Genomic DNA, 13,125 nt, shown 5'->3' with positions numbered 1-13,125 from the left:
GCAGCAGCATATAGTTTAAGGAGCAGCATATTTACAGAATATGGATGACTGACAGTGGCAGTAGTGAGTAAATGAATCATATTGTGTCAGGAGCTGATTTAAATTACTCGATATGACCTAATGGACACACCTTCTCAAATATATCTGTATATATTAAATGATTAACTAGTCAAGCAGGCTAGCTGGCAGTTATACTACAGCACACATTGAGTCACTTCCTGATCTGTTGACTGTATATTACGTTGGAACCCTGCTGCGCCCCTCCTCACACGTGAACCCAACGTGGTAACATCCAGCTCCTCCCGCGCCTCCTCTCCTCTTCCTCCTCCTCCTCGCCGCCGCTCACCAAAGCTCCGCAGTAGCCTTCTCTCCATCTCCCCGACAGCCTTCGGACTTCGGCCGTCTCCTGCCCCGGACCGGACAGCAACCGTCAGCGTTTGTCTCTCTAACCCTGTGAGTGTTCCGCTTCTTTCAGCCGTCTTCTTGCGGCGGGCTCGTGGCCTCTCCCTTCGACGATGCGTGCTGAGCGCGTGAGCTGCAATGGATGCTCTGAGCCAAGGGAAACCATTTTCACTGCACGAAGTTAAACTCAATGTCACGTTTGAGGCATAGAGTAAAAGGGAGCTTTCAAGGGTGTTTCTCCCCAATTGTGAGAGTTCAAATGTTGTATTAATTAAGAAATATAATTTCTACAATTATTTATGAAAGATGGATTATTTCGTCGTATAATAGTAACAGCACAGCGTGCAGCAGCCACATTATTAGATAGATGGCTAGATAGATACTCGGTCAGTTAAGTTACACAAATAGCTATCGACAGGGCTGTCAAACCCATTCTACTGCCTTGGTCTGAGCGTCTCTGTGTTTGCGATACATTTATACTGTGTTTCCGTGTCTTTGTTGATGGCTTGTTCCATCTTTGGCCAGTTTCCTGAAATGGCGCAGACAGGAACCGTGTCTGAATGCTCACTTTGAACTTGAACTTGAACTACTTACACTGTGTTTTTTTTTTTTTTTTTTTTTTTTTGTCTTTCCAATGTTGACCTTTTGCGTCGTTAAATGCGGGCGCAGAATCTATCCGTCAGCATCACCAAAATGAAAGGCCCCTGCTCAGGCCCTGTCTGTTACATAACTCCACTAAAAGCACTAAGAAAGACAAGAGCCAACGCAGCTACTAGGAAACCAACCTTACTTAAATAACAATTCCACCAGGTGTTGATTAGTTAGAAATTAGTCCTATTGTTTGTATTGCGTAGTGAGGTGTTATGCAGCAGAGTATAATGGCCTATTGTGTAGTCCAGCAGCACCTTTGTCCTTTGAATAAAAAGCTGCTCTGTAGTTTTCAAAGCAGGTGTCCTTTTATAGAAACAGACCTCCTCCCGCTGCCTGTCTGTTTCTAGTGTTCCTTTGACCTTGATATGACTGATAGGCCTGTGGCAACTTGTTGGCAGCCTGTACCAGTGGGCTAAATATACAGGACAACATGAGCTCTCAGGGTTTTGTTCTTTATGCACAGCGACAACTAAGGTCATCAGTTTCCACACAGAGGCCCCCGATTACCAGAGTTCTCTTTTGGGATTCTTCACAAAGGGGTTTATTTCACTTTCTCTCGTATTGGCTAATTCAGGATCACTGTGTCCATCTGCTGCTAGTTATATGTAATATTTAGCCATCGAGTTCCGCTAAGGACTCGTTATAATAAATAAGACTTTTGGATCTTTGGATATTAGTGATATAGGCTAAAACTTTGTTATACCCTGCTTTCTGTGGTTCTTTGTTTTGCCATTGTGCTGCTATGACCTTGGTCCAGAACCTTCCAGAATGTTATAGCCTAAAAGTTTGGATGACAATCCTTTCATATAGAATATAGTTAACAGAGACAACAGTAGGAGGACTAATTTCAACTTAGCAATTGAGGTAATTATACACAATGTTTTAGAAGCAAAAAAGTACAATTTGGTTTGAAAAAAACACTTAAGCTAATTTATCCACATCAATACCGGATCTTTTCAAGGTGATGCCAATACTGAGTATAAGGAAGTAATGTTCTAAAATAAGGTTCAGACAAGATAACACAATATTTATACCCTGTATAATACCCAACGGCAGCTCAGCAGTTATAAATAGGTCAAAGCAGCAGCAATAAATATAAACTGTACATGTAAGTGGGGCAGATTATTTTTTATGGACATAGATTGCACAGAACCAGTGTCAAGTATCTATCAGGTATTGCACCTTGAAATTGCACCGTTGATTGCACAGTTCAGAGTCTCAAGCGTTCACCTAGCTTTTTGCTTATCACAGTCATTATATTAGAGTTTCATATATTGGAAAGGACAAATGTGGCATTTTTAAATTTCCACCAATGTATTTCACAAACTACTAGCAGTAACTCACTCCCATTTGCTCAAGTGCGATGTAGACTCGGATGCATTTGGTATGTATTGTGGTATTTTATACAGGGAACTAACAAATTGTCTTCGTAGCATAAAGTATCTTGTGATAAGATGTTTCATATCCATTTCCGGATTTGCTTCCTAATTTGTGTACATAACTAAAGCAGATTAGTGTCACTCTCGGTGCTATTGAGCCAGGGTGATTGACACAACACACACGAAGAATACCTTTATCCAAACTGCTACTTTTTCTCGTATGCATCACATCAACAAAGTTGCTGCACGCCTCAGTGCTGCTGGAAGTGTCCAGTATTAAATTGAGTTTCACACAACATATAACCTGCCCATCACTTTCCCCCTTTGTTGATGTGTTTTTGGGACTATATAAAAAGCAGAATATGCACAAACATACTTGGCAACATTTGTTCTTTCTCCACTCCTGCCCCATCTGCCTCCAAAATAAGCGAATGTTCTTATTTCAGTTAGTTAATGAATCTATGGCCAGTTAATTCTAGGGTTAACCACTAAATAATTAACTGAACTTTCCCTCTGCAATATTTACTTAAACATATGACATATTTCGCATACTGGATAATGTGATATCCATGAATGAAGAACCTGTTTCAGCAAGTTCATATTTATCCAGTGTTGACCGAATTAGGAATTATGTGGTTTACTATAGTCTTTGATGAATCAGCAAAGACAGCTAAGCATCTGCTTTAGTCTTTGTTGAGCTTCTGAAAAACAAGTAACACGGATGCATGGAGCAGCTCCAACCAACAATTTTACTAATGCTGCTGGCTGATTGTTTTTTTGTCCATTGAGGTGAATCTCACAACTCAAATAGCCTTGTGAGTCTGAACCTCATGTCCAGTCAGTTTCTTTCATTTGTATCAGATAAAGGTTATCAGCTGTTTCAGCAACACCAGCTTAGACTGCTTCAGCTGGTTAGAACAAATATTTTTGAAATCAAATAATTTGAGATGGGTTATTTAGGGTAGTCTTGTGACTTATCTTATCTCTGTGTCTCCATGCAGCTGCAATCATGTCTTCAGTACTCCAGAAACTGATCAGCCCTCTGGCAGGCACCCCCGCCGAGCCCCCCAGGAACAAGGTGACTGTGGTCGGTGTGGGCCAGGTGGGCATGGCCTGCGCCGTCAGCATCCTGCTGCGGGTAAGAAACACTTGCACATGCATGTCTACAACATCCTTATTTTATGTATGAGGGAAAAGACAAACAAATAGCCTCTTATTTTGAATCCATAAAATTGTGTTTTCTACTTTTCTAACTTGAGTTTAGATAAGCATAGATTAGGAAATCACATCAAAATAAATTACATACACTGGTAAATTGGTATACTGTATCTGGAAGACTGACTCATAAAGCTAATCTCTGTAGAAGACTGTGTTACCCTGGTGGTATCTCCATTGAGATTTTTGTCTGATATAACAATGTTTTGAATATTACATCATTCAGGTTTCTCACAGTTGCACACTGTATGACAAGTGCTATCTTGTCACGAAGGTTCTCTGCTTAAACTTGTCAGCTGGCTGGTCCTTTGGGTGTGGGGTTTGCAGGTTCTCCCTGTGCTTGCATACATTTTGTTAGGACATGCAAAGACATAAATACCAAGTAAATTGTTGATTCTAAATCATACGTGTAACATGTAAGTGAGACTGTTTGTGTCTACCCATTAACTCTTTTATGGATATCTTAGAGACCCTCTTCAGTCCTCTCTCTTTTTCTGTGCCAGCCCTGCTGGCCTCAAGCAGATGGGTCCCACAGTATGAGCTACACCCCTTTTTCAAAGGGGTTAACATGATAGATCACCGCCACTTCTTTTTGCACTCACTGGCTGCCTCCTCCTCTTGTCAGGACCTGTGTGATGAGCTGGCTCTGGTGGATGTGATGGAGGATCGTCTCAAAGGGGAGATGATGGACCTGCAGCACGGCAGCCTCTTCCTCAAGACATCCAAGATCGTAGCAGACAAAGGTCAGAATTCACACCACTGTACCTGTACCCCTCGGGCGTCGCATAAGATATTTCGCATAACATCTCATTTCCCTTTCTTTCCTCCTCCAGACTATGCAGTTACAGCCAACTCTCGCCTGGTCGTGGTGACAGCAGGTGTTCGCCAGCAGGAGGGTGAGAGCCGTCTGAACCTGGTGCAGAGGAATGTCAATGTGTTCAAGTGTATCATCCCTCAGATCATGAAGTACAGTCCCAACTGCACCATTATTGTGGTGTCCAACCCTGGTGAGTATTTGCATCAAGAGTGTCAAACGTATTCATGTGGTCAATGTTCCACAGATAACAAATAATTGTTTTGTTTTTTGCATTTTAATATATAGTTGACGTACTGACCTATGTGACCTGGAAGCTGAGTGGTCTGCCAAAGCACCGCGTCATCGGCAGCGGCACCAACCTGGACTCAGCCCGCTTCCGTTATCTGATGGCTGAGCGCCTCGGCATCCATGCCAGCTCCTTCAACGGCTGGGTGCTGGGTGAACACGGAGACACCAGTGGTAAGTAACCACGGGAAAGAGGAATTTATAACTGCAATAAGGTTCGACAGATTTTTTTGTTTAAATTGTACTCAAAAAGTTGGTGTGTGAAAATCAGATATGGTGCAGTTGTAACTGTGGCTTTGTGTTATTCCAGTGCCTGTGTGGAGTGGTGCAAATGTAGCAGGAGTAAACCTGCAGAAGCTGAATCCTGACATCGGCACTGATGCTGACAAGGAGCAGTGGAAGGCCACACACAAGGCTGTAGTGGACAGGTAAGCTGTCTGTGTGAGAATATGAAGAAATGTCTTTGACATACTCTCAGCTCGGATGTTTGTACATAGACTGTATATAAATATGGATGCATCCTCACTTTTTTGCATTGGCCAAACTGATTTTATTTTCCTGGGGGTATTGGTGGCGCCATTTTGAAAGTTTTTAGCCGGAGTCTGTGTAGTACAGTCCAAGAGTGGAGCCACACAGAGCTTTGTTATCAGTGAGCGCTCCATATTTTCACCAGACTCACTCGTCTTCTCATTTAATATACTACGCTCTGCTCTACCTCCAGTAGTAACAAAGAATTGTTGGATTACACACTATACTATTTATTCCTATTCTCACAGTCCTTTGGGACTGCTTTATGGAACGGTTGGCATGGCAACTGTTAGTCATCAGAACATCACATTCTGTTTGTGTAGTGTCAAAAAAAATTACAGAAAATAGACACTCATTGTGTTCAGATATGTGCTAATGCACACGAGCAGTTGATATGTTTAGTAAAAACCAAGAAAAAGTGGTGACATCTGTTTACTGATGTTTGTTGATCGTAACCAAGGTGCAGCCTTTGGAAGGACCCAGTCACCACACTATGATCACAGGGAGGATAAGGACTGGAATGCATAATACCTAGTCATATGACAGCTGATTCTGGAACTGGATAGTTCCAAGTACACAGGCACAGATCTGTAAGAACAGTGTCCGATTTAAGCACGAGGGACCAAAGAAAAACAAAAATGAATAATAAAATATATTTTTGCTGTATTTTTCAGATTAGACCTGAAGTCCAACATTCTGTTGAAATAAACTAGGTATCAGTGTCAGGGTCATGATCAGGCTGTCATGCTTGTGTGGGTGATGACCTAAAGACAAAACCTTGCCGTAAAGACAAATGCTTAGAGGCTGCAGCGAACTGACTCAACTCAGAAACCCGAGCCTGCATGGTTGAGAAAAAAAACAAAACTACGATGAATGACGAATCTGTGTGTTAACTCACAGAAAGAATATGAGTAGAATAATCCTTATGTGTATGTGAAGGTTTAGCGTTCATTATGGGAGTGTTTCTCAGTGCTCCTTTATGTGAGGCCATGAGTGATTACATTTACACAAGAGGCCCCAGTGGGAATGTGGCCTCTAACTCTGACAGTATAAATCCAAGCTTTACTTTCTAACTACCTGACAGAGTGCAGGCTCATGTGCTTTTATGGCAGTCTGCATCGGAGAAAGTGGAAAGCATTACAACTAATTCCCTAACTGTAAACCTTACCCTGACTAACTTAACTAACCTAATTTCAGAACCTAATTGCAACTTTGACCCGAAAACCACGTATCACATTGTGGGGCCTCAGAACACACACATACACACACACACTGTGTGTACAGCTGTTAACAGAGCACCACTTTGTGTTCCAGTGCCTACGAGGTGATCAAGCTGAAGGGTTACACCAACTGGGCCATCGGCCTGAGCGTGGCTGACCTGACTGAGAGCATCATCAAGAACATGAGCCGTGTGCACCCCGTCTCCACCATGGTCAAGGTCAGTCACACGCAAGAGCTGCACGTACACACTCAGTGTTGAACTTTTTTATTGAAAACACCAACAGTCAATAAATTTGAGAAGTTGAAAATGTTCTTACATTTGGGTCTTGTTATTAAGGTGTGATGATTGGTCCCGAAACCAGACCAGCTAAGAACCACTCATGTAGAGCACTAAAGAAGTATAGTGTACCTGTAATTGATACCACTGTTAACTATTTAATCAGTATTATGCGTTTATACTCATATTAAATGCTTGAATTTGTAAATTCTTATTTAGCATTATTTATTTTTCAGTTAGTTAACAGCTACAAGGACAGAATACTTTAAAAAGCTCTTAGTAATAATGAACAAACATCACATACTGTGCTTTTTCCTTGTCAGGCGATCATTTATAACAATGATTGTGATTTTTTCTGAATGAATGAGGCAAATCTCCTCTGACCAAGAGCACCCTTGTTGAGTATAGGCGGTCTTTAATGTGACTTGGGACACATTGTGTTCATGCAATCAAAGGAATGTGGAGTCATGTGACCCAGACCACCTCCAAATGTGGTCACAGATTTAATCTCTCAAATGTGATCTCAATGCGTCCTGGCTGGGGGTGTTCACACCTGTCTTTTACACTGGTCACTTGAGATCACATCTGCCAGATCGGATTTTAATGCAAGGTCTGAACAGGCCTATAATGTGTGCTATCTAATGCGTGTCTGCCTATCTACATTCACTTTTGAAGTGCGCTCTTGTTTTCCCTACTGTGGCATTTGATCTCATCTCAATATTTATTTGAACAATAAATTAGTTTATAGAGCTGACTATGTGGTCAGGTTTGTTTTAGCTTCACCTTATGAACCAATCTCTTCCTTTGTCTTTCTCGTAGGCACTAAGCACTTAAGCCCTGTGTTTATTTTCCAGGACATGTATGGTATTGGTGAAGAGGTCTTCCTGTCCCTGCCCTGCATTCTGAACAGCAGTGGTGTGAGCAGCGTGGTGAACATGACCCTGACTGACAGCGAGGTGGGCCAGCTGAAGAAGAGTGCAGACACACTGTGGGGCATCCAGAAGGACCTCAAGGACATCTGAACTTCCAAATAACACACACCTCCTGTATGTTGCAGAACGGCCGGTCGATATGCACACACACTCCTTTTATAATGTCCCGCTCTCTTAGACTGTACCGCTCTTATTTTAATGGACAATACCAATGTTTTAGAATTTGTGCCAGCGAGGATTTTGGTTTTTAACGTACTGTATGTCATTGGGCCTGATTTCACTTTTTCTTATATCCGTGTGACACCGTTTTAATGCCTTCTTCCTGTCAATCGCCTGATACGTCTAAACACTCTGGTATGTTCCTTTAAAAAGGGCACATTTGCTCCCCACGGCTGGTAGGCTACTGTTGCTGTGTTACGTGTTTGTGTTGTGCAGATGTGTACTGTATGGATTCTTGTGTTGCAGTTGTCCGGACCAGGATCAAACACGACCCATAAGTGTCACTGCCTTCCCCACCTTCTGTACTGAATTGAAAGTGCTCCTTTTCTTACAGTTACTCTACAGCAGACACTGCACTCTGGTGAACACATAATAATGAGCCATGGCATTGGAATTTTAAGGATTTTCTTCATGACAGGGAGATGGAGTAGATTTTTAAACATCCTCTGTGACTGTCCTTGTGTTGTAAACTGCGTCGGAAACAGCAACATGTAACTTAATAAACTTGAACATGGCGCTGTGTGTGCTTGAGTGTTTTGTTTTCTGTAAAAAAGGACACAATCAGTAGACAAGTAGAACATCTCATGAGTTAAAAGGATTTAAACTTCCCCTTTCAAATGCAAATACTGTAAACGTAGTGCAAATGGTAAATCTTCCAACATATAGTTAGCAGGCTTTACTGAATTGTGTCCGGGTCACTATCGTTCATGGGAACATCATTGAGAACAACTGTAATATTACTATAAGCAACATGTTTTAGATTAGATGTTAGTTATGAATTTCTTTGAACGGTTTTAGCATAACAGTAATGTGAGTCCAGGTTATGTTGAATGATGGCATGCTATCATTAGCTGGGAAGCACCAGTGTGACAGTAAATCTAAATCTCCAAACTCAGCAGAAACTTTTTAGTGATTACAGTCAAGTTCAGTACATTAAACACATTTCTGTAACTACTGACATTTCTACTGATACCATTGAGTTAAGGCCCATCCAGTCTCACAGCTGAGAACTGCTTTTATCCAACAACAATCATGCACATTTTGCTTCGTGATCCAACGTCTTCATGTTCATGTCATATTTACAAGCTGTAACAGAAGCTCTATAGGTTAATGTATGAAGTAACTTGCACTAATCTACACATTAACATTCAATAACTTCTTTCAAGTCATTCTTGAACTGCAATCCCTTGATACATCATGCACTAAGTTACATTTTATTAAATCACATTGACTTGCATTAGTCGCTTATTACCGAGATGTAACTAGATATTTTGTTGGAGGGTTACACTAATGAACCGCCACCACCACAACCACTTCCAGGGGCAAGTGTTTGTTGCTGGGCCTACTAAACCTCTCGGTCACTTTTATCATCTTGCAACAACTGACAAATGGTTAAATTCATGTTTAAAGAAAGATCTAAGAACAGCTTGACAAATTGATGGTTATAGGGTAACGTCAGAGCAAATGAGCTCAACACAAACTAATGTACCGGATGGAGGACCAGTCAGAATTGATATTCTATTTGAGTTTCTCCATTGATTCATTAAGTAAATTGGCACAACATCGCCATCTCGTGGTGGCATTAAGCTCCTGCATAAGATCCCAGTTGATGTTAATTTCTGGTAAACGTGTTTTAAAACGTGGAAAATTAAGAATTTCTATTACTATTTTTTAAGCCATATTACCCGAGAGGATGTGCTTTAACGTCATTCGAGCACGACGGTGATGCGGTCAGGACCGAGGCGCTTGCGTTTCCCTTTCTAGCTAGCTCGTGTGAGATAGAGAACCTTTGTTGTCTTGTAAAATAACAGTACTACATCTGAAACATGTAAAATCAAATATTCATTAAAAACCAAACAAAAGACTACATTCACACAAAAAAATAGAAATGTTGTGAATAGATAAACTTAAATATGAATTGAAGAAGAAAATGACTAGTAAATAAAATATTGCACATGGAAAGAATTCTAGAAGTCAAGGTACAAAAGTTTTATTCTGAAGTCCTGACCTTTTTAACACACACTGAAATACTTTAGTCACACAATTTACATCATTCTTCAGGAGACACGGGTCTGTTTCAGGTGGGAACCTCCAATTCTCGCGAGAACAGAGCGAGTGGCGAAAACTTATTGGTCCTGGCACTTTGGACCGCTCTTCGGTAAATGTAGCCGTCGTAGCGTTTCCCGAAGCGGAGGCCGAACGGGTTGAAATTGAACTTACTCCTGCGGTCATTGCACAGGAGCTGCCGCTGGTCATCGTTCTCTCTCAGGGAGAAGCACAGGCTGGGGTCCTCTGCCAGCAGGTCCCCTGTGGTTCTCCTCCTCAGCGCAGAGCGGACTGGTCCTGAGGAACACCAGCAGACACACATCTGAAGACAGCAGTCTACCACCCGTCTAATATATTTTATTTATATTAATAGGGTTTTCGTTATTTTGTTTATTTATTTTTTTTTGTTTTATTTCATGTATTTCAGTCAGTCTATCTATACATCTATCTAGCGTTTCAACTGAAAAATGTAAGTGAGTTAATTGTATTTACTTATAAAGACAAAGGGCACTATTTGCTTTACAAGAAAGGTTAGAAAAATTTCACTTTTAAACATAAAACAAATTATTATTACTGCCTGTGCTTCCTCTTTGTATCTCCGCTGCCTATGTTAATAAAGATGCTCACAGTAAAATAGAAGAACAAATCATACTTAAAACAACAACAACAAAAAACTAAAACAAAGTTAATATATATACTGAGCCCACCTGTTCCATATGTCCTTTGTGCAGAATTCAATCTAGGCAGAGCTGCTCCCACACCGTCCTGACCAACAATCAGCGCGTACACCACAACCAGAGCTACGAGTCTCATCTTTCTGTGTAAATCCAGCCAGATTAGATTTAGCTGTTAATGTCCGCCAGCTCAGCAGGTACTAGCGCCTTCCCTCCATTCCAACCTGTTTTATGTCCCCGCCAGGTGACCCTGTGCTCCTGCTGCTCACAGCCAATCACAGCAGGCTGCATCTCTGCACTGTAAATTGCGAGCTGTGTTCTGCTGGGGGCTGGTGGCTCGGAAATGCATCATTCATCAGCTCTTCTCGGAAATGTTGACAAGTCAGTTTGCTGCCCTCACCATCCATCCAGCCCAAGATAATATGGCACTGTATGTGGAAAAATTGTGAAAACATGAACCATTTTAAATGAAATAAGCAACGGGAGCAGGGATAAAACGCTGGGCGTGTATTTGGGCAGTCCACGTTCCAGTTTGACTGCATACATACGAAGAGCTACAAAGGAAATATGAGATTAAGGTCGAGGTTGTCTGGAAAGACTTCAGTTGTCAGGTTGCTTCTTATTGTGCACGAGGCCATCAGTTTTGTTGTGTCAAGGTAGCGGAGGTATAAATCGCCTTATTCAACTGAAATAATCCATATTATGGTAAAAAGAAAAAAAAATGTTTCAGCAAATCTTAAGTAAAGAGAGGAGTACAGCATTACTTGAAGATACAAAGGTCAGTCAATCCAGACAGAACTATCCCCACATAACTATCAAACGCTGTGACAAAACTTACCCTGATGACAATCACCCAAAGCAAATGAAGGCCATTGACAGTCCCCTCTGCTGTGGGAGGACAAGTTCATTACTTTAACAGCCTCAGAAATCACCAGTTAGTGGCACTTCAGAAATGAGCTCACGTCAGCGCTTCCCAAAGTTCGAATAGCAGACACATCAGCCTTTAGAGAAAACTGTGTAAATCAACTGTGGCAAAGAAACCGCTACTGAGGGAGGCAATAAGAAAAGGAAGAGTAATTAACATTAGACAAGCGAAGAAAACGCGTGCAAGGCTGTCAGCAGAGAAAAATGTGGCAACCTGAACCTAAAATTTAAAAAAAAAAAAAAGTCTTTGTTTACCAAGATAGTTGGAGGTGATGAATTAATGTTTTAACACAACTGAACTGCAGAACAATGTGATTATTCAGTTCAATCTTCTATTTTTGGAAATGTTGTTGCATACATTGTATCTAGCAATATTTATTAATATACATCAATGCCTGTGTTTACATACTCCTCCGTATCCCAGTTTTACTTGTTTTACCAGTTTTGACATTGTGGACATGTAGTGACATTTGCCTGTAACAAATTAAAACTTTCTCTGGCCTCTATTACATAATCGAAGATTAGGCGAGTTGACTAACAAAGACCACATCTTAATTGATTCAAATAGGTTTAGTGGTAGACAGGTAGAGAGAGAACTGGATGGAGGGATGACAAGGGTCGAAGGGTATGGGATGAAAAGGGATGGGGTAGATGGGATCAAAAGGGTTGAGAGGATGGGATGAAAAGGGGATGAAAAGGGGTCAAAGAGCTTGATTCAGCCTGGAGGCACATCTCAGGAAGCTTCGGATCGTCTCCTGGTTCCTGTAAAGGTGTAAGAAGAATGGGATGGGGAGGGTGGCGGTAGAGAAGTGAGACAAACAGAGAGAAAAAGACAAATGTTATTTAAGTAAGTGCAGAAAATATAATAATATGGGGCACGGTCTACTTCCTGAACTTAAGTTATAATCTGGTGAAATAAATTTGAGAATGTGTTAAGAAGACACTTTAAATTGTTACAGTCATGACAGACTGTGCACCAAAAAGAAGAAGAGCACACTCAAAGTACATGCACTTCTTTATGAATTTAGTTTGCAATGTGTTGCAGAAGTAGAAAGAATCATCAACATCATCTTGGTTATTAGGCATGGGCAGGAATCCTAATAACCGGCACCCCTGTTGAGTATATGTGGTCTTTAACGCGACTCAGAATGTACCAAACAAATGTGCACATATCTTCAAATGTGATCAGAGAGTTTATCCTTCAAATGTAATCTAAAATCGTCCTGGGATTGTTCGTGCCTATCTTTTACGTGATCAGAATCCAAGGTCTGCAGAGCCCAGGATCAGTGCGATCTGTAAATTGTAGCAGTTTAAAACCAGCTTGTATGTCTCTTGGAGTTACAGCATTCCAAGTCTACTGAGCCGCCACCAAAATAAAGGCTGCACTCAATGCTTCTGTCTTTGTTGATTCAGCCTGCCTCACAATGTTTATCTGACACTGCCACTGCTTTGGGATACTGGGCAACAATTACATTATACCATTTTAAATGAGTTTGCTTAGAAGTTTGCTAGAATGCAAATGATCAAAATGAACAAGATTACATGATATCCAAGG

The 13,125-nt window shown here is 41.2% G+C and overlaps 2 protein-coding genes across 3 annotated transcripts; one reads left to right on the top strand and one right to left on the bottom strand.

The window, feature by feature from the left end:
• Window positions 1–267: 267 nt before the first annotated feature.
• ldhba (lactate dehydrogenase Ba) lies at window positions 268–8,442 on the top strand. The gene is made up of 8 exons (XM_047575304.1): window positions 268–453; window positions 3,434–3,570; window positions 4,273–4,390; window positions 4,481–4,654; window positions 4,750–4,923; window positions 5,060–5,177; window positions 6,592–6,715; window positions 7,630–8,442. The coding sequence occupies exons 2-8, from the start codon at window positions 3,442–3,444 to the stop codon at window positions 7,795–7,797; spliced, it is 1,005 nt and encodes a 334-aa protein (XP_047431260.1). The 5' UTR covers window positions 268–453; window positions 3,434–3,441; the 3' UTR covers window positions 7,798–8,442.
• On the bottom strand, window positions 8,140–11,605 carry kiss2 (kisspeptin 2). 2 transcript variants are annotated; one of them, XM_047575306.1, is made up of 3 exons: window positions 10,871–11,605; window positions 10,680–10,789; window positions 8,140–10,269 (listed from the first exon to the last, which is right to left on the bottom strand). In XM_047575306.1, the coding sequence occupies exons 2-3, from the start codon at window positions 10,783–10,785 to the stop codon at window positions 10,004–10,006; spliced, it is 372 nt and encodes a 123-aa protein (XP_047431262.1). In that variant the 5' UTR covers window positions 10,786–10,789; window positions 10,871–11,605; the 3' UTR covers window positions 8,140–10,003. The 2 variants fall into 2 exon arrangements, with proteins under 2 accessions (XP_047431262.1, XP_047431261.1); XM_047575305.1 differs by lacking the exon at window positions 10,871–11,605 and having other exon boundaries at window positions 10,680–10,836.
• Window positions 11,606–13,125: the final 1,520 nt, after the last annotated feature.

This window comes from Mugil cephalus, chromosome 22, assembly GCF_022458985.1.
Source record: "Mugil cephalus isolate CIBA_MC_2020 chromosome 22, CIBA_Mcephalus_1.1, whole genome shotgun sequence".
Classification (NCBI taxonomy): domain Eukaryota; kingdom Metazoa; phylum Chordata; class Actinopteri; order Mugiliformes; family Mugilidae; genus Mugil; species Mugil cephalus.
This window is presented reverse-complemented; position numbering and strand designations above follow the sequence as displayed.